We start from the raw sequence: 27,179 nt of genomic DNA, 5'->3' as shown, positions 1-27,179 counted from the left end.
TATTAGTGAAGAATTTAAACTGAAAGCCGCTGTCATTAGATATTTAGAAACAATATGAAGACTCATGTTTGTTCCTCTCAACACAGCATATTTTTTAATGTCAAGGCTACAGATAAATGACTCAAGATAAAACATCCACACGTTTATTCATATTCATAACAAACAAATAATAAATAAGTTAAATATGGGAGCAATTTTCCAGCAAACTGTAAATAAATACATGTTTTTGTCGATTATTGTGTTGCATTGAATCATACAGGTCGATTGACATAAATATGCACCTAACACAGAATTATGTGAATTATTTCAGTGATTTTGTGCTCAAATATCATAACACACAGTCACTGAAAACAAGTTGAAAATGTTCTTCACGACAGCTCTCAAATATCATGTGCATCTGTTCATGTTCAGATATGATCTGCAGGAAACATGCAGTTCTGCCATCATGAATTCAATCATACAATTGTCAAATTAATATAAATAAATAATTTCTAAAATGAAAATACAAATAAAACAATTGTTAACCTGCATGTCTGTGAACATCATGTGAATGTATTGTTAAATTATTGAAACATTGAGTTTTCCTGTGGCTGACAGCAGGGGCGATTCTAGGATTCTCATTTTAGGGGCGCTCAGCCCAATGAGGGTTTATAAAAAAACTTAAAAAACAAAAAGGAACACTTTAATTTAGGGTCTAATGCTTATATTAACTAGTTTCATTAACATGCATATGGCAGGGTTTTATAACCACTGAGGTCCCGAATGTGAGGAAATGTGCTTTAAAGGACAAGTTGGGTATTTTACACTTAAAGCCCTGTTTACAGACCGTATCTGATGAAATAGAACGGTTAAGATAAAAATTTGGACACATGCTGCTGTCCCGAGAATTTTAGGTTTATTTCGCTTTTGTGGACCTATTTTGCCAAACGCGTCACACCCGTGATTCTTCCGTTGAGAGCTTGAATAATAGACACTCCAGCCCAGTTGGTGGCGATAATGCACCTTTGCCAATTGCACGCAAACCGCTGGCATTTCATTGAATACACAGAAGAAGCAGAAGAAGCAGCGGCGGAGGAATACCGTACCTCACACAACACATTCAATACAAGTCAATGGAGTTGGACAAACACTACGATAAAACCTGTTGCATCTTTTTCAGCAATTTTTGAGTGCGCATATCAGTGAACACCCCTGACCACTCGGCGAGTTTCACGTCTTTATAAAAGAAAGTTTAATGTGTTTTTAGGAAGGAATCTTCCAGTGCACAGACAACCGGTGGGGGGGGGGGGGGGGACGACGACGAAATAAACCTAAAATTCTCGGGACAGGAGCATGTGTCCAAATTTTAATCTTAACCGTTCTATTTCATCAGATACGATCTGTAAACAGGGCTTTAAGTGTAAAATACCGAACTTGTCCTTTAAGATGTTTTGAAGGCCAACAAAATTAGATAACAACAGGTTTAAAACCATGTGAGTGTGCAGCTGGTTACATTTCTCTCCTCATCAGCATCGCACTCTTGTTCTCTTTGTGTTTCTCTTGCCCTGACTCTTCCCCTCCTAAACCTGAGCTTTGGCTGATAGGCTTTTCATTTTTGTCTGTCAGTGAAGAAAGTAAACATGGGGTCAGCTGATAGGTTGATTTATGAATCATTTTCTTAGACGCGTTCATTTACTGAAAGCGACTAGGAAAGATAGGTAACTAACTTTATTAAATTAATTCACAATATGTTGGCTACACATTCATTATTGATCTTATGCCTAATACAGGGCTGTAGACAGGCCTTTATAATCAAAGAGGTCCTAAATTTGAGGTTGTTAGGAGGTTAAAAATAAGAATCACGACATAGCATAGGATAAGAAATATTTAAAACAATGTTAGCGGGCAGTAGATTATTTGTCAATACCTGCTCTCTCCTCATCTCCATCACTCTTTGTTTTTCTCTCAGTCTCCTCATCTCGTCTTCCCCTCCTAAACCTGAGATTTGTTTTATTTAACTGAAGGCTACAACTTGTATTATATTCATTCTCAACATGTACACATTCATTATTAATCTTGTGCCTAACATGATAAAAACAGCTTTGTTAATGTTTCTTGTCCCCTCACAATGACAGTAAACTATACATGACGAGTCACGTTACATAGGCCTATTTTCAGTTCAAAATGGCGAAATTAGACAAAAGTTTATTAGTTTGCCTGATTATTTTTGTCATTCGTTTAACATTATGACCTAAAAAAATTAAAATATGAAATGTTTAGTTTTGCTACTTACATCTAATCTCGCACTTGACCGTAAACTGAAGCGTTGAGTCACTCAGCAGCGTCTGTGAACATAAAGCCCGCCTACTTTGATTTGATTGGTCATCTAAAATATTCTGACATTGACAAGCAGTGACAGACCAATGAGGCTCAGATGAACACACACACACACACACCCTGTTTCTGACGTGCGCTGTGCTCGGCGCCGCTACGGATTAAAGATGAAGAATGCGCTGTATCTAATTATAACAAGACTGAAGGGAACACGAATTTGTGTAGCCTACACTGAATCACACATTTTTAGGGGGGCTAGGCAGAAGTTTAGGGGGAAGCCCCCCTAAAAAGGGCCTAGTGACGCCTCTGGCTGACAGAACGGTTTGGGAATCCCAGATTTAGAGGATATATGGATATGGAAGACCATTTCCTCCAAATAAGAAAAAATATATCAAGCTTTGGTAAATCATAATTATGACATAAAAAAAAAGTCAAAGTTATGACTGAATTACTTTTTATTTCATTATGACTTAGTAGTAATTATGACAATGTTAATAATTTTGGCTTTATATCATATTTTCTATTTTTTAATGTCATAATTATGAATTTTATCCCATAATTATGACTTAAAGGCCTGGTTTCACGGACAGGGTTTCGATTAATCCAGGATTAAGACATTTAAGAAGCTTTTATAAACGTGCCTTAGAAAGAAAAGAAAACATTACTGATGTGAATCTTGACACAAAACACTGACATGATATTTTAAGCGTTGCTTTCAGTTAAAACTGCTCAAACATGCGTTTTAGTCCGGGACTAGATTAAGCCTTGTCTGTGAAACCGGGGGAGTATGTATGTCTTAATAATGACAAAATTCTGAAATAATGAAGACATAATAATTCAGAATTATAAAATAAAAGTCACAATTATGACTTTAAAAAAATAATTTTGACTTTGTCATATTACTGTACATTGTCTTTTTATCTCATTATGACTTAGTATTAATTATGACTTAATGTCTTAACAACTTTTTGTGTCATAATTATGACTTTTTATCCCATAATTATGACTTAGTATGTCTTAATTATGCTAAGTAATAATTTAAACTTTCAATTACAACATTAAGTTACAACAATTAATTTTTTGACAAGATTATGTCATTATACTTGTTATTGCATAAGATTTACCAAAGCATGATTTTTTTTGTGTTGGAGATGTGCTTACACACACACGATCACCGGCGAGCGGTTCTCAGAGAGCTTGTGTGTACGTCACAGATGTCGAACCACTGCCGGTCCAGCTCTCTGCGGGGCGCGCACGCACGCGCGCACGCACGCACGCACGCACGCACACACACACACACGATCACCGGCGAGCGGTTCTCAGAGAGCTAGTGTGTACGTCACAGATGTCGAACCACTGCTGGTCCAGCTCTCTGCGGCGCACACACACACACACACACACACACACACACACACACACACACACACACACACACACACACACACACACACACACACACACACACACACACACACACACACACACACACACACACACACACACACACACACACACACACACACACACACACACACACACACACACACACACACACACACACACACACACACACACACACACACACACACACACACACACGATCACCGGCGAGCGGTTCTCAGAGAGCTTGTGTGTACGTCACAGATGTCGAACCACTGCTGGTCCAGCTCTCTGCGGGGCACACACACACACACACACACACACACGATCACCGGCGAGCGGTTCTCAGAGAGCTTGTGTGTACGTCACAGATGTCGAACCACTGCTGGTCCAGCTCTCTGCGGGGCAACAGGACGTTCGTCGAGAGAGAAGCTCCTCGTCTGCGATCTCTGCCGCTCGACACACGCCAGAAGCCCGAGCCCTTCAGCAGGAACACACTGTTGTGTGTGTATGAAAAGTACGCCGCGTCCAGGTGACCGATCGGGTGATTCCCGGGAACAACAGCAGGAAAAACCTCGGAGAGCCGTCGTGGAGAAGAGGCCAAGCGGTTCCTGCGCACGTCAAACCGGAACACCTGGACATTCATATTGTGCAATTACTATAGAGTAACGATACACTCATGTCACGATACTGATCTCGCCACACTGATCTCGCCACACCGATCTCGCCACACCGATCTCGCCACACCGATCTCGCCACACCGATCTCGCCACACTGATCTCGCCACACCGATCTCGCCACACCGATCTCACCACACCGATCTCGCCACACTGATCTCGCCACACCGATCTCGCCACACCGATCTCGCCACACTGATCTCGCCACACCGATCTCGCCACACCGATCTCACCACACTGATCTCGCCACACTGATCTCGCCACACTGATCTCACCGCACTGATCTCGCCACACTGATCTCGCCACACCGATCTCGCCACACCGATCTCGCCACACCGATCTCGCCACACCGATCTCGCCACACTGATCTCGCCACACTGATCTCGCCACACCGATCTCGCCGCACCGATCTCGCCACACCGATCTCGCCACACCGATCTCGCCACACTGATCTCGCCACACTGATCTCGCCACACTGATCTCGCCACACTGATCTCGCCACACTGATCTCGCCACACCGATCTCACCGCACTGAACTCACCGCACTGAACTCACCGCACTGAACTCACCACACTGATCTCGCCGCACTGATCTCGCCGCACTGATCTCGCCGCACTGATCTCGCCGCACTGATCTCGCCGCACTGATCTCACCACACTGATCTCACCACACTGATCTCACCGCACTGAACTCACCGCACTGAACTCACCGCACTGAACTCACCGCACTGAACTCACCGCACTGAACTCACCGCACTGAACTCACCGCACTGATCTCGCCGCACTGATCTCGCCGCACTGATCTCGCCGCACTGATCTCGCCGCACTGATCTCACCGCACTGAACTCACCGCACTGAACTCACCGCACTGAACTCACCGCACTGAACTCACCGCACTGAACTCACCGCACTGAACTCACCGCACTGAACTCACCGCACTGATCTCGCCGCACTGATCTCGCCGCACTGATCTCGCCGCACTGATCTCGCCGCACTGATCTCGCCGCACTGATCTCACCGCACTGAACTCGCCACACTGATCTCACCGCACTGATCTCACCACACTGATCTCACCGCACTGAACTCGCCACACTGATCTCACCGCACTGATCTCGCCACACTGATCTCACCGCACTGAACTCGCCGCACTGATCTCACCGCACTGATCTCACCACACTGATCTCGCCGCACTGATCTCACCACACTGATCTCACCACACTGATCTCACCACACTGATCTCACCACACTGATCTCGCCGCACTGATCTCACCACACTGATCTCACCACACTGATCTCACCGCACTGAACTCACCGCACTGAACTCACCGCACTGAACTCACCGCACTGAACTCACCGCACTGAACTCACCGCACTGAACTCACCGCACTGAACTCACCGCACTGAACTCACCGCACTGAACTCACCGCACTGAACTCACCGCACTGAACTCACCGCACTGAACTCACCGCACTGAACTCACCGCACTGAACTCACCGCACTGAACTCACCACACTGATCTCACCGCACTGATCTCGCCGCACTGATCTCACCACACTGATCTCGCCACACTGATCTCGCCACACTGATCTCGCCACACTGATCTCGCCACACTGAACTCACCACACTGATCTCACCACACTGATCTCACCACACCGATCTCACCACACTGATCTCGCCACACTGATCTCGCCACACTGATCTCGCCACACTGAACTCACCACACTGATCTCGCCACACTGAACTCACGATACTGTATTAATGCGATACTCCTACATATTACACATTAACTACATATGGTAAGATGTAAACAAAAAATGTACTGTTGATTAAAATGCTAGATTTGATATTATATTGTGTGTAAATGAATAGTCTTTTTTCCTCACACAGTAATTTTCATTTTGGGTGAACTATCTACAATATATTTTTTCACTATCCACGATACATATTGTTGCATTTTTGTATTGCAATATATTGTGGCACGTAATCTAGCAATTACTATCGCTAATAAACTCTGATCAAACAACTTTTTCATCTTGCATTGTCAAAATGCAACATGTAATAGTAAACCACGAGCGGCCGTTACCTGTGAGCCTTTAAAGAAGTAGATATGAGCGTCTCTCCTGTCGTAGTAAGCAGTGTCCACTGGTCCACACACACCAGGGAAGCCTTCAGAGATCAGACGAGGATACGAGTGTCCGTCAGCGTCCTCAGAGAACACCTGGTCATTCTCACTGTCATAACGCCAGTACTGCACACCTGAGAACAACACATGACAAACTCTAGATGCATTCTGGAGCATAAAACATTGATGACTAATTCATTCAATCCAATAATAAGTGATCAAGGCCCATGCAAAATACAATTGTGAAATTAAAAATGCCTAATGCAAAATATGCAAATGCTCAATGCAATACAAATGTATAATGCAAAATGCAAATACATAATGCAAATGTAAATTATGTAACTGCACAATGCAAAATAAGCAAATGCACAGTGCAAAATACTACATTTATAAATACACAATGCAAAATAATGCAAATGTAAAATATTCAACTGCAAAATGCAAAAAAATTAAAAATACAAATGCTAAATTTGCAAATGCACAATGCAAAATAATGCAAATTTGTAAATGCACAATGCAAAATAATGCAAATTTGTAAATGCACAATGCAAAATAATGCAAATTTGTAAATGCACAATGCAAAATAATGCAAATTTGTAAATGCACAATAAGGCAAATTTGTAAATACATAATGCAAATTTGCAAATGCACAATTAATGCAAAATGTACAGTTGCAAAAGTACAGTGTTTACTGCTCACACACGAAACTTTCTTTTTAGGGAGGAGATGCATATAATCTCATGCTTAATCTCTATGTACGATGCATCTTTATTAGTGTTTTTGGAAGTGAATAAACACCTTTAAAGAAGTAGACCGCGTCTGTGTTGCGGTTCCACACGTGGATGTAAGCGTCCACTCCACCGGAAGGGAGTCCGTGCCAGCCCACCGGCACCGCCACCGGATCCCCGAAGCGCGTTCTGTTATTACGGTTCTCGTAGAGCCAGTACAGGCCGTCCCGCATGAAGTATGTGTTGAAGCGCACCACGACCTCACCGTACGGCGTCTGCTCCTTCCGGATCCAATCAAACACGGTACTGAAGCGGCCCGCACACACACCTGACGCACAAAACACACACAGAACACTTAGAATTATACTTATGCTTCAAGAAAACGAATATTTTTTATCTTTGGATAAAAGCATCTGCCAGAAGCATAAATGTCAATTTGATTGATAGTCATTTTCAATGCATATATATAATAATAAAAATATAATTAATTTGTTTCACCCTGTTGATTTTAGTGTGATATGATCTGCATGTATTTAATGGACTTTACACACTTGAACTGAATCAACACTGAATGGACTTCAGCTGAAGAACGACACTACTGTGTTTTCTCTAGAGCGGTTTATAGCAGAATTGAATCCCGTTTGCATCATTGATCATAGTTTTCCGGTTTATCCGTGAGAAGCTGCTGTGAAACGATCTGTCTTGTATGAAGCGCTGGAGAAATAAAGCATGTGATCTCCGTTCTCACCGTACAGACTCTGAATAGACTTTCTGTCCATCCAGTCGATCTCGAAGCCCCCGTCCTGAGGAAGGTAACTGGGCTGCATGATGGATCCGGGCCGGTAGATGTGAGGAAGCCCTAAAACATGCCCGATCTCGTGAACCGCTACCTGAACCAAACACACACCACAGTCAGACACACAGACACACTGAGTGCATCAGTGAGCAGATGTTTTATCAAATCACTGCTACTTTTACACTGGATGAAACACCAAAGGTATCCTAATCATCAAACATCAAAAATGTCTCTTTTGCAGCATCTCTTCTCTGATGATGTGGGCGGGGCAACCTGTCACTCACATGAGATCAGCCAATAGCAAACCACAACCATCCAATCAATTCCCCAAAGAAAAAAAAAAGATAGAAAAAAAAAAAAAATCAACAAAATACAAAAATACCGCCCTACAAAATACAAATGCAAAATATGCAAACTGCAAAATACAAATGTAAAATGCTAATTAATTCAAAATATGTAAATGCACAATGCAAAATAATGCAGAATACTAATGCAAAATAAGCAAATTGCAAAATATAAATGCAAAATATGTAAATGCACAATGCAACATACAAATGTGAAATATCTTGCATTATGCATTTGCATATTTCACATTTGTATTTTGCATTTATATTTTGCCTTATCTTGCATTATGCATTTGCATAAGGCAAAATATAAATGCAAAAAATGCTAAATTAAGCCCCACTCTACATTTGTTCTTGATCCAGAAGCGTTTCACTCAGATATACGACACAATAGGGAAGAAAAGATGAGTGACTTCAGTTTCATGCTGACTTTAACCATAAGTGAGCCTAGTCCGGTTTCTCTGAGCTTTTGTAGTGTAGCGCATGCTCTCACGTTACCTTCAGGAGACTGATCCCGTTGCCCGTGTTTGGGACAGTGAAATGTTCATCATCATCAAAATGAATGTCTCCGAGGAACCACGCGTGAGCAAACTCTCGGCCCGCGCCGTCAAACCGCTGAGAGCATCCCAGATGTCGGCCTGTAGGGGGCAGCACAGGGCTCAGTTACCACAGAGTTCACAATATGAGAATCAAACACGTTTTCCTATCAACTTTTTGAAGTGTCAAAGTGGTAGTTGCATAGGCTGTCAATGAGGGACAGAAATCTCTCAGATTTTATCACAAAGATCTTAATTTGTGTTTAGAAGAGGAATGGAAGTCTTACAGGTTTGGAACGACATTTGATGAGTAATTAATGACAGATATAAAAGGGGTCCTATAATGGCCTTTTCACAAGATGTAAAATAAGTCTCTGATGTCCCCAGAGTGTGTGTGTGAAGTTTTAGCTTAGACTCTGCCAGTCGGAGATCACCAAAATTAACAGTAAAGAGGTGTGTGAACTCGCAAGTACGATGTCAAGCACTGTAATTTGCTCTGGCCCCCTTCCTGTTCGCAGGAGTGATGAGATAGTAGATTGTGTTCACTCAATGGCTGGCTGTCTGGGTGGTGTCCGCAGAATAATATAGAATTCATAGACAATTGGAAAAGTTTTTGGGGCAAACCTGACCTGTTGAAAAGAGATGGTATTCATCCCTCCTGGGATGGTGCTGCTCTTCTCTCTAGTAATTTGGCTCATAGTCTTAGAGATAAAACATGACAATCTGGGGCTCAGGTCAGGAAGCAGACAGACTGGCTTAACCGACCGTCTGCTAGCGGCCTCACGTCACCAAGGCCAGATAAATCCCATCACATAGAGCCAAATGATAAAGCTTGGGTTGCTGAATATTCGATCTCTAACTTCAAAAGCGCTAATAGTTAATGATATGATTACAGATTAGAATGAAGAGATGTCTTATCGATCACAAGTTCAGTATGGCGTACCACAAGGCTCAGTACTAGGACCGCTGCTGTTCACTCTGTATATGCTACCATTAGGAGATATCATTAGGAAACATGGAATTAGCTTTCACTGTTATGCTGACGATACTCAGCTGTATATTTCTTCAAAACCTAACGAAACTTACCAATTCACAAAATTAACGGAATGCATAGCTGATATAAAAAATTGGATGACTAGTAATTTCCTACTACTAAATTCAGAAAAAACAGAGATTCTAATTATTGGACAAAAAACTTCCACACGTAATAACCTAGAGTACTGTCTAACACTTGATGGCTGCTCTGTTAAGTCTTCGTCGTCGGTTAGGAACCTGGGTGTGCTCTTTGATACCAATCTTTCATTTGAAGTATCTGTCTAGTATCTGTAAAACCGCATTTTTCCATCTTAAAAATATATCTAAATTACTCCATATGCTCTCATTGACAAATGCGGAACAATTAGTTCATGCGTTCATGACCTCAAGGCTAGACTTGTAATGCTATACTGGGTGGTTGCCCTGCACGCTTAACAAACAAACTACAGCTAGTTCAAAACGCAGCCGCTCGAGTTCTTATCAGAACCAGGAAGTATGACCATATTAGCCCCGTTCTGTCAACACTGCATTGGCTGCCTATTAAAAATCATATCAATTTTAAAATATTGCTGATCACTTACAAAGCACTAAATGGTTTAGCTCCGCAGTACTTGAGCGAGCTCTTAACGCATTATAGTCCTTCACGTCTACTGCGATCTCAAAACTCCGGCCAGTTAATAATACCTAGAATATCAAAATCGACTGCTGGCGGTAGATCCTTTTCCTATTTAGCTCCAAAACTTTGGAACAGTCTTCCTAACATTGTCCGGGAAGCAGACACACTCTGTCAGTTCAAAGCTAGATTAAAGACACATCTCTTTGACCTAGCATTCACATAATGCATTATAGACAGAGATTACATTATTGGGTGAACTATCCCTTCAAATCATAATCAACCCCTTTCCTTTTTAGATGAACTGACCTGTCCCGAAGCCCAGTCTGATGTCGATGTCTTCCAGAGGAGAGTGAACGTCCTCAACAAACTGCAGCGGGGAAACTTCACTCCACATGCGGAAGGCGAGTCTGAAGATGTACTTCTGCTCATCGATGGACAGCTGACTGCTGTAACCTTCCCCGATCAGACGCCACTTCAGAAGACTCTTGGAGAACGCCATGTGTCCCGACTCCTCGCCGGCATCTCTCCTCCGCCTGCTCTTCTGAAGACTCCTGGAGAACGCCATGTGTCCCGACGCCTCGCCGGCATCTCTCCTCCGCCTGCTCTTCTGAAGACTCCTGGGGAACGCCATGTGTCCCGACGCCTCGCCGGCATCTCTCCTCCGCCTGCTCTTCTGGAGACTCCTGGAGAACGCCATGTGTCCCGACGCCTCGCCGGCATCTCTCCTCCGCCTGCTCTTCTGGAGACTCCTGGAGAACGCCATGTGTCCCGACGCCTCGCCGGCATCTCTCCTCCGCCTGCTCTTCTGAAGACTCCTGGAGAACGCCATGTGTCCCGACGCCTCGCCGGCATCTCTCCTCCTCCTGCTCTTCTGGAGACTCCTGGAGAACGCCATGTGTCCCGACGCCTCGCCGGCATCTCTCCTCCTCCTGCTCTTCTGAAGACTCCTGGGGAACGACATGTGTCCCGACCCCTCGCCGGCATCTCTCCTCCGCCTGCTCTTCTGAAGACTCCTGGGGAACGCCATGTGTCCTGACCCCTCGCCGGCATCTCTCCTCCGCCTGCTCTTCTGGAGACTCCTGGAGAACGCCATGTGTCCCGACTCCTCACCGGCATCTCTCCTCCTCCTGCTCTTCTGAAGACTCCTGGGGAACGCCATGTGTCCCGACTCCTCACCGGCATCTCTCCTCCTCCTGCTCTTCTGAAGACTCCTGGGGAACGCCATGTGTCCCGACTCCTCGCCGGCATCTCTCCTCCTCCTGCTCTTCTGGAGACTCTTGGAGAACGGCATGCGTCCCGACCCCTCGCCGGCATCTCTCCTCCTCCTGCTCTTCAGGAGCGCTGCCAGGTGCCGTCTCGTCCTCACAGGAGGTTCAGTATTACTGGATGTCCATGTATCAGCATCAGTGTGATCGAGTGTTGTGGTGCTGTTGGGCTCAGCAGTGTCGTGTTCAGAAGAATCCGGTTCCTCGTCCTGGTCCGGGACGCCACATCTGGGTTTATTCATGGCTGCTTTGGTGGCGTCATCAAACACACCTGTGACTGGAAGAGCATTGAGCCTCTGGAAGTCCTTCAGCGCCGTGAGGAACTGGAGATCATGCGATGTGGATCCGCCCTCCTGCAGGTCCAGAGAGAGACTGATGTCCACATCACCCGAAGCTTCTGCTGAGATCTGAGGATCGTCACCGTCTCCTGCTTTAATGAACCCATACTTAGACAGAAACACCTGAAATAATACAGAAAGAGGCAGAAATCAATATAGGTCAATAACTAAACCTACTTAGCATTACATCACTCAACTGGACAGACAGACAGACAGACAGACAGACAGATAGACAGATAGACAGATAGACAGATAGACAGATAGACAGATAGATACTTACTGGACGGACGGACGGACAGATAGATGGACGAAGAGACGGATAGATGGACACTTACTCAACTAGATAGACGGACAGATACCGTAGATAGATTGATAGATGGACGGAGAGATGGAGAGATGGATGGACGGAGAGATGGAGAGATGGACGGAGAGATAGATAGATAGATAGATAGATAGATAGATAGATAGATAGATAGATAGATAGATAGATAGATAGATAGATAGATAGATAGATAGATAGATAGATAGATAGATAGATAGATAGATAGATAGATAGATAGAGACAGACAGACAGACAGACAGACAGACAGACAGACAGACAGACAGACAGACAGACCATAGGATACTTTTACATATACTTTGTATTGGTCTGTCCACCTCTAGCTGTGATTGGATTGACAGTTATCTCACCAACCCTTTCCAGCAATTGAAGGTTGAAAACATCATATCAGACCCACTTATCATCTCTAAAGGTGTGCCTCAAGGCTCTATCCTGGGCCCAATCCTTTTTTCTATCTACATCAATGATATAGCCAGAGCTGCTGGCGATTCACCTTTATGCAGATGATACCATTTTGTACTCAGTGGAACCAGTTGGTTCCTCTCTCATTTCTGCAGCTGCCAGTCTTCAACTTAGCTTCACCTCCATAGAGCAGTTCTTTGACAATCTTCACCTCCGTATTATATATAAATGTATCCTTTTTAGCCGAAAACCTATTACCAAGACTCTACCTACAATCACCTGCATGAACGGTATGGCTCTGGAGTATGTCGAAACATATAGCCTAAATACCTAGGCATCTGGTTGGATTCATCCCTGTCATTCATTACACACATCAATAACCTTCAAACTAAAGTCAAAGCAAGACTAGCCCTTCTTTTCCGCAATAAAGCTTCCTTTACTCATGCTACCAAATGCACCCTCGTTAAGATGACAGTACTGCCAATTTTGGACTATGGCGATATTATCTACAGAATGGCACCAAACACAGCCCTAAAAAAACTGGATACACTCGATCATACAGCCATCCGTTCTGCCACTAATGCCCCCTTTCACACTCATCACTGTGACCTGTATAAACTGGTGGGCTGGCCCTCCCTTCATACCCGGCGGCTCCATCATTGGTTTTTCTTCATATACAAGACAATCCTGGGCAAGACACCTATCTATCTGTCATCTCTTTTTCATGCTACTCATAACACCTATCACACAAGATCAAGTAATCGTATTCAATTTAGTACCCCTCCTATTTCTACTACCGTTGGACGTAATGCCTTACTTAAAGACCTTACTTAATACTCTGAAACTTAAGTTTCTGATCCCAATCTCCACCTTTAAGCAGAACCTCCACAACAACATAGTTGACTCTTGTTCCTGCTGATAATACTGAACCATATCTATACACACATACTTAAGCACTATATTCTTTCTCTCTCTTTCTCTCTCTCTCTCTCTCTCTACTTTTTATTTATTTATTATCGCCTGTTCTATGTGTTATTATGTGAATGACTATGTACAGTACGTTTCTATTTATTCCTGTAGCCTCTTGGCCAGGTCATGTTTGTAAATGAGAAGATGTTCTCTAACAGTTTACCTGGATAAATAAATGATATAAAAAATAAAAGATAGATAGATAGACAGACCTCTGCTGTGTCGGTGTCAGTGATGAGCTCAGCCTGATGGATGTCGATCAGCACATCTGAATGATCTCTGCTGTGGAAGATCTTCTCTGCGCGGATGAAGATGAAGATCCAGAGGATGAAGATCAGCCGGATCGCGACCAGCATCGTTAGAGTCTGTCCAGCACTGAGACTGAGTGAGACTCGTGTGTGTGTGTGACTGAACTCGACACGCGGTTTATAATGTCTATAGGTTATAGAGGGGGCGTGTCTTAATAACTACCTCACGCGCTCGCGCCTCTGTGCGAAACAGCGGAGGATTATTTCACCCAAAAACAAGATACGGGGAGAAACTGAACACCGACACCTTCATTCAGCTGCACATGAAGCCACGCGACTCACACCTGCCCGAGAAGCACGCGCGCGCGACTCACACCTGCCCGAGAGGAGCACACCTGAGCGCGCGCCCGTCACTCATGACACCTGCGCGCATTTCGTGCATTACTTAAATGATATGATTTAAATAAAATTAATTATACATGTAATGAAAAATAATGTTAGTTATTTAAAATTCTGCCATCAACATTGAGGAGAATGTCCACTTTATTATGATTAAAATGATTAAAATAATTAAAATTTAAAACTTAAATTTCTGCCCATCAACATTGAGAATATGCACTTGAATATTATATATATTTTATTTCTTAAATACTGCACTTTATAAAGCATCTTCCATCAAAGTATCACTTCTCATAGCACAAAATAATGTTTAAATCACCAGTTCACATTGATAACCTCACACTGATGTCACTTGCATTCAACATTAAACACATCAATAAGGAGATTCCTACTAACAATATTTAGTGTAAAACATGATGATGATGATTCTGATAAACTGATGCATGAAATGTTTCTTCCTTCCTACTAATACAGATAGATATTAAAAGTTCATTTAAAAACATGATGTATATCTAATATCCATATACTGGCAAATATTTGCCAATGCAAAGCATCCGTAAACTCTGGCTGAGGGTCTGAGGTCAGAGGTCAGGGGTCAGGGGTCAGAGGTCAGGGGTCACTGCAGGGCCCGTGTGATGGCAGTGGCGAGGTGTTTAGCCGTGGGTTTCTCAGCACAACATCTGACCGTCAGTCCGTGAGACTCCAGCGCGTCTGCCGTCGTGGGGCCGATCGCTGCAAACTGAACAACACAGCTCTGTCACTGCTATATTCTCTGATTCAGACCGTGTGTGTGTGTGTGTGTGTGTGTGTGTGTGTGTGTGTGTGTGTGTGTGTGTGTGTGTGTGTGTGTGTGTGTGTCGCACCTTTATCTGCTCCAGCTGAGATCCTGACAGTCTCTTCAACAAGTCCAAACAGAACGTCACTCCCGACGGGCTGAAGAACGCTACACTAGCAGGGACGCCCTGAACACACACACACACACACACACACACACACACACACACACACACACACACACACTTCGTGACACCTGTGCCAATTTTTTACCCCTGATAGGCATTATGTACATCGTAAAACTACACTTAATTTTATTACACTTATAAACAGAAATAAATGAACCCTTTTGAATGCCATTATATGATTAAAATAAAATTTAAATAATTATACATGTAATTTAATATGCAAAGTTTTAAGGTTATTAAATATTCTGCCCATCAACATTACTTGTAGTATATTAACTTAAATATAATTATATTGTTTAAAATATATATATATATATATATATTTTAATACATGTAATGAAGACTTCAGATGCAAAAACCTCTAAGTCCGTCTGACATTTTTTCTTTTAAATTAGCATTTTTGTTTTTAATTTTACTCTTATCAGGGACATTTTTTTTAAATAAGGCATTTCAACAACTGACTAATAAACTTTTCATGGCCATTAAAGTGAAATGACTGAATCTAAACAAGAGCCTGATAAAAATGCTCATTTAAAAGACTTTGAGGTTTTTGCACAATTTCACCAACACACAGAACTCGGGGGAAAAGGTACCCAATAAATACATTTACCTTGAGTTTAAAAACTTTACAACTTCAATATCCGTGTAATATCTGTGTAATATCTGTGTAATATCTGTGTAATATCTGTGTAATATCTGTGTAATATCTGTGTAATATCTGGGTAATATCTGTGTAATATCTGTGTAATATCTGGGTAATATCTGGGTAATATCTGTGTATTATCTGTGTAATATCTGTGTAATATCTGTGTAATATCTGGGTAATATCTGTGTAATATCTTGGTAATATCTGTGTAATATCTGTGTAATATCTGGGTAATATCTGGGTAATATCTGGGTAATATCTGGGTAATATCTGGGTAATATCTGTGTAATATCTGGGTAATATCTGGGTAATATCTGGGTAATATCTGGGTAATATCTGGGTAATATCTGGGTAATATCTGGGTAATATCTGTGTAATATCTGGGTAATATCTGGGTAATATCTGTGTAATATCTGGGTAATATCTGAGTAATATCTGTGTAATATCTGGGTGATATCTGTGTGATATCTGTGTAATATCTGTGTAATATCTGAGTAATATCTGAGTAATATCTGGGTAATATCTGGGTAATATCTGGGTAATATCTGGGTAATATCTGGGTAATATCTGGGTAATATCTGGGTAATATCTGGGTAATATCTAATATCTGGGTAATATCTGGGTAATATCTGGGTAATATCTGGGTAATATCTGGGTAATATCTGGGTAATATCTGAGTAATATCTGAGTAATATCTGGGTAATATCTGGGTAATATCTGGGTAATATCTGGGTAATATCTGGGTAATATCTGGGTAATATCTGGGTAATATCTGAGTAATATCTGGGTAATATCTGGGTAATATCTGTGTGATATCTGTGTGATATCTGTGTAATATCTGAGTAATATCTGAGTAATATCTGGGTAATATCTGGGTAATATCTGGGTAATATCTGGGTAATATCTGGGTATTATCTGGGTATTATCTGGGTAATATCTGGGTAATATCTGGGTAATATCTGGGTAATATCTGGGTAATATCTGGGTAATATCTGGGTAATATCTGGGTAATATCTGGGTAATATCTGGGTAATATCTGGGTATTATCTGGGTAATATCTGGGTAATATCTGGGTAATATCTGGGTAATATCTGGGTAATATCTGTGAAATATCTGGGTAATATCTGGGTAATATCTGGGTAATATCTGTGTAATATCTGGGTAATATCTGTGTAATATCTGGGTAATATCTGGGTAATATCTGGGTAATATCTGTGTAATATCTGGGTAATATCTGGGTAATATCTGGGTAATATCTGGGTAATATCTGTGTAATATCTGGGTAATATCTGTGTAATATCTGGGTAATATCTGGGTAATATCTGGGTAATATCTGTGTAATATCTGGGTAATATCTGTGTAATATCTGGGTAATATCTGGGTAATATCTGGGTAATATCTGTGTAATATCTGGGTAATATCTGGGTAATATCTGTGTAATATCTGGGTAATATCTGGGTAATATCTGGGTAATATCTGAGTAATATCTGGGTAATATCTGGGTAATATCTGTGTAATATCTGGGTAATATCTGGGTAATATCTGGGTAATATCTGGGTAATATCTGTGTGATATCTGGGTAATATCTGTGTAATATCTGGGTAATATCCGTGTAATATCTGGGTAATATCTGGCACCTGCTGCGTGAAGTAATCTGTGATGTTCTTCTGCAGGTCCGGATGTTCAGAAGTTTGATAGACGCTCAGAGTCTCCAGAGGAACGCCTGACACACACAGAGAAACACACACACGGATTCAAACACAAGAAACAACTCATTGACAGGGTTATTTTGGGTGATAAAACCTGTTAAATCTGCATAATCTCCATAATCTTAACAGAACATTAAGAAACATCATATTGCAAACAGAAAGCTTCATGCTTATGTAAAATAGAATTAAATTTTTACATTTAGTAGGGTGTGCAGATGTGTGTGTGGACGGACTCACGGTTGTGTCTCAGCGCGGTGGGCAGAACTTCACGCTTGATGGATCCGCACGGAAAGAACAGCGGCAGAGTCTCTCGGTTCTCTCCTGCGCATGAACACACACTCAACATGAACACACACTCACATATACAGCAAACCCAGATATTATAGAAAGTGTGTTATATTCTGGTAGTGTGTGTGTGTGTGTGTGTGTTTGTGTGTGTGTGTGTGTGTGTGTGTGTGTGTGTGTCGTACTCTGCAGGATGAGCAGTGTGTGTGTGTGTGTGTGTGTGTGTGTGTGTGTGTGTGTGTGTGTCATACTCTGCAGGATGAGCAGTGTGTGTGTGTGTGTGTGTGTGTGTGTGTGTGTCGTACTCTGCAGGATGAGCAGTGTGTGTGTGTGTGTGTGTGGTACTCTGCAGGATGAGCAGTGTGTGTGTGTGTGTGTGTGTGTGTGTGTGTCGTACTCTGCAGGATGAGCAGTGTGTGTGTGTGTGTGTGTGTTGTACTCTGCAGGATGAGCAGTGTGTGTGTGTGTGTGTGTGTGTGTGTGTCGTACTCTGCAGGATGAGCAGTGTGTGTGTGTGTGTGTGTGTGTGTGTGTGTGTGTGTGTGTCGTACTCTGCAGGATGAGCAGTGTGTGTGTGTGTGTGTGTGTGTGTGTGTGTGTGTGTGTGTCGTACTCTGCAGGATGAGCAGTGAGAGTGAGTCTGCGGTTCCAGTTTCTTCACCCAGCGGACACAGACCCAGATCCGCAACTAAACATTTCAACAATAAAACTATTAAAACCTGCAACTGACAAGGCATCATTTTCTGAAACAGTTTCACTGGAAGATGCAGACTCTGTAAATCTGACTTTGCATTTATAAGTGTGACACAAAACACAAAAGTGCACAACACAAAAATGTGTATATATATAGTTCAAACATGATCTGGGCATGTTCTTAACAAATTATCAAAAAATAATTGATTTTCTCTCTATTTGTATGTTGTTTAAAAACTAAAGCCCAGAGAAGCACAAAGACGAGGATGATGAGCAGGTCATGTGACGATGAAGATGATGAAGCACAGCTGGCGTTCAGGTGTGAGCAGATTTACTGACAGGACGCAGGTGTGCCGCACGCACACACACACACACACACACACACACACACACACACACACACTTCCTTCACCGTAAAACACTGATCAGGGAAACGACAGCGACGTGTGAATCCCAGCGAACACCTGCGAGGAAACCTTCGGGTGTATGTGTGTGTGTGTGTGTGTGTGTGTTCAGCTGAAGTGACACGTACCTAAAGATGCTGTCGCTTTTCCAACCGCATAAACTGGCTTCGCATTCCACTCGTCTTTCACTGCGGCCCATTCTGGAGGATGAAGACACGAGAGGAAGAGGATGTGTGTGTGACGAGACTGAACTCACGACACAATATTACTGCGATACTCCAGAACATGCGGTGAAATGTTAACCAAACAATTACTGTTGATTAAAATGCTAGATTTGATATTAACATTGTGTGTGTGAATGAATAGAGTTGGACTCAGTGCTGGAAACCCAAAGCACAGGACCATAGAGACACCAGGATAACAATATTCATGATCCTGAAGATGAAAATACTGAATTATTGTAGATGAATATGCTTGATCTCTGTCACTGACAACATATATTTAAAATAATATTGGCCACTTTTTACTGGTAACATCAGACATTATCAGGACACTAATATTCCCCCATTGCATTATTATACATCATATTCAACATTTTATATATAGTTAAATGTAGTACTGACACTAAATCTCTGAAAACTGTAAAAAAATTCACACACAGTAATTTTAATTTTGGGTGAACGATCCACGATACATATTAATGCATTTTTGTATAGCGATATATTGTGACATGATATATTGTTGCACCCCTAACAGAAAGGCAACACTTTATAATAAGCTCTCATCTGTCTCTCACATTAGTGAACATTAGTGACTCTACCGGATGTATTCATCTCAGTTGATGTTAATGCACATTATTTAAAACAAAATTTGTATTTGTGAACATTATTTAGTGCACTGTGAACATTAACTTACTGAGATAAATTCAATGTCAACTTGTAACAAAAGTGATAAAAAGTGATGAAACTTTAGTAGTTTTCCGTGAGCACTTACTAAACTCTTATAGACAGTAACATTTACGCTGTTATCCAAAGCCATTTACACTGCATTCAAGATATACATTTTATTTCAATTCATGCATCCTCTGGCAATCGAACCCCTAAGATTATATAACTGAATATATACCAGACAATATACCAGCCCTCTTTTATATGTTTCTACAGGTGAAACTGGAAAAATTATAATATTGTGCAAAAGTTCATTTATTTCAGTAATTCAACTTAAAAGGTGAAACTAATATATTATATAGACTCATTACATGCAAAGTGAGATATTTCAAGCCTTTATTTGTTATAATTTTGATGATTATGGCTTATAGCTTATGAAAACCCCAAATTCTGTGTGTGTGTGTGTGTGTGTGTGTGTGTGTGTGTGTGTGTGTGTGTGTGTGTGTGTGTGTGTGTGTGTGTGTGTGTGTGTGTGTGTGTGTGTGTGTGTGTGTGTGTGTTCCAGACTCACTGTGTGTGTGCGAGTCTAAGCACGTCTTGACGGCCTCCACGGCTCTGGGACTCGTGAAGATCAGACCTCCGAACCTCTCGGGCTGAAAGAGCTGGTGTTTCACAAACACAATCAGTTCATATCTAATAAAACTATAAACCATATTCAACTTCATAAACAGATTTCCAAAAACTCACCCTCTCTGAAAGCTCATTTAGAGACACAAACGTGAAAGACAGAACCGGGATCAAAGCAGCTGTATGTCCACATGAAGCCAGTTCCTGGAATAAAAGCCCAATATTACTCTCTCAAAGCTATTGTATGATTATTATTATATTATTATTATAATATTACCTTGATATAAGGGTCTGCTTCATTTTCACTCTCTCTCGGCTCTTTCAGCAGCAGCACTTTCATTTTGCCAGTCATCTAAAACCACTAAAACAGTGTTTGCAATGTTAATAAAGGAGTTTCTTCAGAGTCAGTATATCATACAACAACGCCCATCAGAATTCAGCAGCTGTCACTCACTGATAACACACGAGAACCGCAGACAACACATGCAGTGTGTGTGTAGCACAACCATAGACTGTAGGGTGTAACTAATAAGAGTTTGAATGATTAATGAATGAACTGTGGCTTAATATAAGTTGAGAAATACACCATAACATACTTGCAGCGAGTGAGTTCATGCATCTGTCCGCATGTTTACTGTTATATGAGAACTATAGCGGTGAAGCAGGAAGCAGCAGCGACGTAATAAACACAACAGCGCGATTTTTCAAAATAAAAGTCTCTTTACGACCTGACAGCGCGAACATTTTTAATAATAATAATTGTATTATTGTTATTTGCGGGAGATTGGTGGAGTGGTAATTTATTTTTTCAATCAATTTATGAAGACCTTATAAACCGAATTGCTTAAATTATGTTTCTGGTTTAAAGTCCCCATGAAATCACGTCTTTTAGCATGAATGTTAGCCTTACTGTTATCTATAAGCTAGTGTGCTCCAAAACAATGACAAAATTTACAGTCTCTTACTTCCGCCAGGATGGATCGATGATTTTGATGACATCACTCTGCACTTCAGCTTCTCATCAGATTTTATGTCCAACCAAATGCTCTCTAGAATCTGAAGCTCCGCCCCTTATTATAAATAGACTCTAAAGCTGCGGATGAAATCAGTCAATTGTATTAATTTTCTACATGGTGAATGGCACATACTGCACTATATAGGGGATAGGGAATGATTCATACAGTGTAAATATGCTTGCCGTTGGGGAGAATAAGTCTGTTTCGCGTTAGTGTCACGTTAGGTCCGGTCTAGAGACACGGTAGCGGTTAGTGTCACGTTAGCACGGTCTAGAGACAGGGTAGCACAGGGCGGATCATGTGATCGAGTCGCCGCAGACCATTAAACGTATCGGACCCATTCTGCACAGAATGCTGTATTTTAAAGCGATATGGAGGAGATTAGGAGGAAACTGCAGCTTTACCGAGATCAACGGCTCTGGCCGAGTGATGGCCGAACGCTATTAGTTATTTTTAAAAAGGGGAGGGGCTGTTTGATATGCCCCGCCCTGTCTTCCTGTTTCAGTGGAAATTACACCAACACATTGAATAATGCTCCCCGTTTCGAGGTGCTTCAGTGGGACTTGAAATGTCTTTGTTAGATACCATGCATAAATTATATGTAAAATATTAATATTAATAATGTAAAATATAAATATATGCAAAACTATGCACATTTTTCATATAGTGTTTTCGACTTGAATGCATAAGTGACAGGCAGCATTAGATTGTGTTAAATCCACGATCTAATGCAGGAGTTTGTTGATGTTTGTTGGCTTTCTTTTGGCCAGTGTGAATTGTGCTGTATAGTCCGCTGACAGGCCAGGGTTGTTTCAGGTGTTTAGCAGTCAGAAAGCCGAGAGAGAAACTGGAAACTGGCCTGGATGCTTCTCAACCCCTTTCAGGATGGTAGAGGCTTTCTACTTAATACAACACTTTGATTGGATATATAAGTAAATTAAATAAATTAAATAAGATTAAAATAAATAAGTCAAAAAGTGGAAATATAATAAGCATCAGTAGAAAAAAAAACTAGAGAAATACTGTAAAACACACACACACACACACACACACACACACACACACACACACACACACACACACACACACACACACATATATATATAGACGTCAGATGCAAAAGCCTCTAAATGCCATCCGAAATTTTCTTCCAAAATGAGCATTTTTATCAAGCTCGTATATTAAGTTCAGTAATTTCACTTTAATGACAATTAATAGGTAATGAATAGTGAAATAACTGAACATAAACATACAAACTTGATCAAAATTATAATCCTAGAAGAAAATTTCAGATTGCACTTAGAGGCTTTTGTATCTGAAGTCTTCATATATATATATATATATATATATATATATATATATATATATATATATATATATATATATATATATATATATATATATATATACTGTATATATATTATTGATTCAGTTAAAATATTATTAGATTTAAAAAATAACCATTCACAGATAAGGTTAGTAAGTGATTTGGTTTAATTTAAACAAGTACATGATCATAGGTCTAGACTTCCATTATTTTTATTATTCATAATTTAAAATATTCAAAGATTGCACAATGTTTTCAAGCTCTACAAGATTCAACAGTACAAATATTTTCTCATGAATATAAAACATTTAGTCGCCCGTATTATGAAATATGCAGATCCTTCGACTGTGATTGGATGGGCTCGCCGCTCTGACTCCTCCCTCTCGCGCGTGTAATTATGAAGTTGAGCAGGACAGGAGTGCTGGTGTTGCTCACCTCACCGATCCTCTTCGGTTTGCTTTCGGGAACACCTTCATCACTTCATCCTCAGAAGATTCGCACACCTGAAGATGAAGATGAAGATGAAGATGAACGATTCACTCCACGCGTTTGACTTCGAGCGTCAGTTTGATGATCGCGTCGCGCTGGAATGGTTTCAGCAGAACTGGGGGCTGTTCCATAAAAGATGCTAAGAAAAGCGGGGATTAAACTCCAAAACCCGACTTGAATAAACCTAACAAATAAGTTGGGGCTAAAGCGGTTTCATAAAAGGTAATTCAAGTTCACGCAATCCCACTAATTTGATCCAGGTTTATCTAGTCTAGATAACTGCGTGTGCACGCGTTTCTTAAGCAGCCCTGGAGGTCGATCATAGATCAAATCGATCCACCACCAAACTGCATATATTTTGTGCTGTTTTATGCGTTTGAGACATGGTGTTTGCTAAACTTACATTTCACAGGAATATTCTCCATCTGAAAATCTTAGAAAGTCGTGCAAATAGTTCAATTTTGCTGTAAACTTCACATTGAACGAGCGCTGCTGCGCGCCAAATAGGATATGTGTCATTATAAGAATTTGATATAAATATGTGAATGTTTGATTTTGGTCATATGTAAAAGTGTCTAACTATGTACTTAATGGTTGTTGTTCTAATTGTTTTTATGTGTTGGTGGGTATTGTCACAAAAGAAAAAAGTAGAAGGAAAAATAAGATTTATTGGGGGGAAATATTATGTCTTTAAAGGAACTGTCCATTTGTATAATTGTGAAATGTATTTGAATTGAAAGACATAATAAAGTACATAAAATATAAATGCTAAAATATTGGTTGTTGGACATTAGATGTGCCTTATTTAGAATTTTAAACCTACAATTTAGTATATTTTTATGATATAAATAACTGTAAAGGGACTATTATAATGGGGTAAATCAAGTGTATATAGGTTAATATAGCAATTACTAAGCTCAGATTCATCTTACCAGTTTAAATGTATACTGTGCATTTGTAATTATTTATTTTAAATGTTCTGTTTCATACATTTTTAAAACTATCTAATTAAATCACAAAACATTCAGCCAGTAAGAAAAGAAAACATGTAGGATATATATGTATATATATATATATATATATATATATATATATATATATATATATATATATATATATATATATATATATATATATATTTATATATATAAACCCAGACAAATATATGTTATAAACCCAGACAAATATATGTTTGTGGTCTATATTGTCTAATTTATCATTGTAGCCTTATTTAGGTTGATTTTCTTTTACTGTATATTTATTTTTGGACTTATAGTGGTAAATAATGGTATGAGAGATTGTCAGTAATTGTGTTCCTATTGGTCAGTGTTAGAGGATCTGTGCAACAACTGAGGCTTAGCCTGACAGTTAGCCTGCCCTGGACCAGGCTAGTTTCCCAGCATATGTTGCCAGGGTAACTGAGTTTGAACTATTTTAAGTTTGCTTTATGAAACAGAATCAACCGACAATAAGTCTGACTAACCAAAATAAGTCTGGCTTGTATTCTAATCTTGTTTTATGGAACAGCCCCCTGGTGAGTCAATTGAGCCGAAACTGAGTCACTGATTCATCTTGAGTTGTAATAATACAGATGTGCGCTCATAAATGAAGAGTATTATCATGCAAAAGCTGGACACAACAGACTATAATAGATATATGATGTGCAATACATAATAGCCTACACATTATAATACCCATTATTTAATAATATAGCATACATTTCCTGAAATGTGTATTGTGCAATATATGTCATATATCTAATCTGTCATGTATTTTACTTTAAGTGTAATATTACACTGGTATGTTAGTAAAGGCATTCTGTGGTTTGCTTTAAACACTCCCTGCTCATTAAAGTGAGGCAGTAAAGTCATCAGAGAATCACCTTCCTTTGACCTTTCATCACAATATCACAAATACATTAATAAACAACGAACACAAAATGTGTGTGTGTGTGTGTGTGTGTGTGTGGACTCTATTCTGCTGTGATTGATTAATAGATGTGTGTGTGATAAGAGCAGGTTCACGTGAAGGACTGCAGAGTCGCTCACCTTTGACCTTTCGGCTGATTGTGACATCAAGATCTTTGATTTGATGGTTTAGATCAGGACAGAGACGCTGTTATGTATGTGGAAAATCTAGAGACATTCTGTGAAAATAAAGTCAAATAAAATAAGATTAAAATAAATACGTAGAAAAGTGGAAATATAATAAGTACCTTTATGAAATGCTGTAATAAATGTAAAAATAAACAGTTACTAGTTAGTTATTAATCTATTAAATAGATTATTTTACATTAAACTTACATAATCAAATAAAAAAAGTACAGTATATTACAGTAGTGGGTAGATAAAGAATAATATAATAATGTAACGTAACAATAACTAATTTTAGATTTATAATATTATAAATGGGAGGGGTTATAAAATATAGATGCTTAACATTTTATTATTTCTATTTTTAAATAACTTAAAACCTCTGTGATATTTACAGGTGACACTGGAAAAAATAGAATATTTATTTCAGTAATTCAACTTAAAAGGTGAAACTAATATATTATATAGACTCATTACATGTAAAGTGAGATATTTCAAGCCTTTATTAGTTATAATTGTGATGATTATGGCAGCTTATGAAAACCTTTTCACAATATTCAGATTTTGAATTTGGGGTTTTTATAATCTGTCCATAATCATCAAAATTATAACAAATAAAGGCTTAAAATATCTCACTTTGCATGTAATGAGTCTATATAATATATTACTTTCACCTTTTAAGTTGAATTACTGAAATAAATGAACTTTTATTCTCATCTTTCCAGTTTTCCTTGCATTCTGTTGTGTAATATCCTGCATAACTAACATCTGTGAGTGTTTTGGTGAGTTGTGAGTATAATGAGAGTGTGTTTCAGGGGAACGGCGTTCGCTCTGTCCGGCACGTATGCGCTGGTCATATATGTGGGCCGTGTGTTCATGAAGCACAGGCAGAAGCTGGACCTGCGGACGCCGCTCATGCTCTGGTCACTCAGTCTGGCTTTATTCAGGTGAGAAACCGGACAGCAGACGAGCTTTAGTGTGTCCATTCTGTTCCTCACACAGCGCAAGTGTGTCTTTCACACACAGATACATCACATCAATGCTTAAAAACACATCACGCATTAACAACACACACACAGTTAACTCAATTATACACATCATTCCACAAACACACACACACGCTATAATGCCAGCTGTTCTATTGTATCACTTTATTTGATTTATTTTAGGGCTGTCAAAAAATTTATCACGATTAATCGCATTCAAAATAAAAGTTTGTGTTTACATAATATGTGTGTGTACTGTGTATAATTATGTATATATAAATACACACACATGCATGTATTATATATTTAAGAAATATTTGCATTTATATACTGTATATACATTTATATTGTTTATATTATATATAAATATTAAAAAAAATCTTAAATATATACATGCTTGTGTGTGTATTTATATATACATAATAATTATACACAGTACACACACATATTATGTAAACACAAACTTTTATTTTGAATGCGATTAATCGCGATTAATCTTTTGACAGCCCTAATTTATTTATTTATTTTTATTGCAGGAATACATAATT

At 40.0% G+C, this 27,179-nt stretch overlaps 3 protein-coding genes across 8 annotated transcripts in view; 1 reads left to right on the top strand and 2 right to left on the bottom strand.

Annotated features, from left to right (window-relative positions):
* Window positions 1-14,347, bottom strand: mmp21 (matrix metallopeptidase 21). Of its 3 annotated transcripts, XM_079594860.1 has the most exons (8): window positions 14,073-14,291; window positions 10,853-12,272; window positions 8,858-8,997; window positions 7,968-8,109; window positions 7,290-7,547; window positions 6,453-6,625; window positions 2,273-2,324; window positions 1-418 (listed from the first exon to the last, which is right to left on the bottom strand). In XM_079594860.1, the coding sequence occupies exons 1-8, from the start codon at window positions 14,214-14,216 to the stop codon at window positions 408-410; spliced, it is 2,340 nt and encodes a 779-aa protein (XP_079450986.1). In that variant the 5' UTR covers window positions 14,217-14,291; the 3' UTR covers window positions 1-407. The 3 variants fall into 3 exon arrangements, with proteins under 3 accessions (XP_079450986.1, XP_079450985.1, XP_079450984.1); XM_079594859.1 differs by lacking the exon at window positions 2,273-2,324 and having other exon boundaries at window positions 14,073-14,347; XM_079594858.1 differs by lacking the exons at window positions 1-418; window positions 2,273-2,324 and adding an exon at window positions 3,634-4,327 and having other exon boundaries at window positions 14,073-14,256.
* Window positions 14,348-14,814: 467 nt separating this feature from the next.
* uros (uroporphyrinogen III synthase) lies at window positions 14,815-21,416 on the bottom strand. 4 transcript variants are annotated; one of them, XM_079595377.1, is made up of 10 exons: window positions 21,317-21,416; window positions 20,998-21,081; window positions 20,841-20,924; window positions 20,665-20,755; window positions 19,335-19,406; window positions 18,723-18,797; window positions 18,062-18,145; window positions 17,753-17,838; window positions 15,371-15,469; window positions 14,815-15,246 (listed from the first exon to the last, which is right to left on the bottom strand). In XM_079595377.1, the coding sequence occupies exons 2-10, from the start codon at window positions 21,070-21,072 to the stop codon at window positions 15,124-15,126; spliced, it is 789 nt and encodes a 262-aa protein (XP_079451503.1). In that variant the 5' UTR covers window positions 21,073-21,081; window positions 21,317-21,416; the 3' UTR covers window positions 14,815-15,123. The 4 variants fall into 4 exon arrangements, with proteins under 4 accessions (XP_079451503.1, XP_079451502.1, XP_079451504.1 ...); XM_079595376.1 differs by having other exon boundaries at window positions 21,175-21,378; XM_079595378.1 differs by lacking the exon at window positions 18,723-18,797 and having other exon boundaries at window positions 21,317-21,387.
* A 5,027-nt stretch (window positions 21,417-26,443) lies between these two features.
* The window catches only part of LOC306989044 (transmembrane protein 150A), a gene marked incomplete at its 5' end in the record, with an annotated part of 8,067 nt that continues 7,331 nt past the window's right edge, over window positions 26,444-27,179 (top strand). The window contains one exon of the mRNA XM_079594363.1: window positions 26,444-26,592. Coding sequence (XP_079450489.1) covers window positions 26,444-26,592 — 149 coding nt within the window. The remainder of the gene's footprint in view (window positions 26,593-27,179) is intronic.

This window comes from Phoxinus phoxinus (genome assembly GCF_949152265.1).
Source record: "Phoxinus phoxinus genome assembly, chromosome: 21".
Lineage (NCBI taxonomy): Eukaryota > Metazoa > Chordata > Actinopteri > Cypriniformes > Leuciscidae > Phoxinus > Phoxinus phoxinus.
This window is presented reverse-complemented; position numbering and strand designations above follow the sequence as displayed.

Excerpts from the sequence above, each read along its gene's own strand:
- mmp21 (XM_079594858.1), bottom strand. The coding sequence starts at position 14,216 with ATGCTGGTCGCGATCCGGCTGATCTTCATCCTCTGGATCTTCATCTTC. Across the intron at positions 12,273-14,072 it reads CTGACACCGACACAGCAGAG|GTGTTTCTGTCTAAGTATGG; the intron begins GTCTGTCTATCT and ends GTATTATTTCAG. Across the intron at positions 6,626-7,289 it reads CGCGGTCTACTTCTTTAAAG|GTGTGCAGTACTGGCGTTAT; the intron begins GTGTTTATTCAC and ends TGTTGTTCTCAG.
- uros (XM_079595377.1), bottom strand. The coding sequence starts at position 21,072 with ATGACTGGCAAAATGAAAGTGCTGCTGCTGAAAGAGCCGAGAGAGAGT. Across the intron at positions 20,756-20,840 it reads TAAATGAGCTTTCAGAGAGG|CTCTTTCAGCCCGAGAGGTT; the intron begins GTGAGTTTTTGG and ends GTGAAACACCAG. Across the intron at positions 18,798-19,334 it reads AAAAGCGACAGCATCTTTAG|TTGCGGATCTGGGTCTGTGT; the intron begins GTACGTGTCACT and ends TGAAATGTTTAG.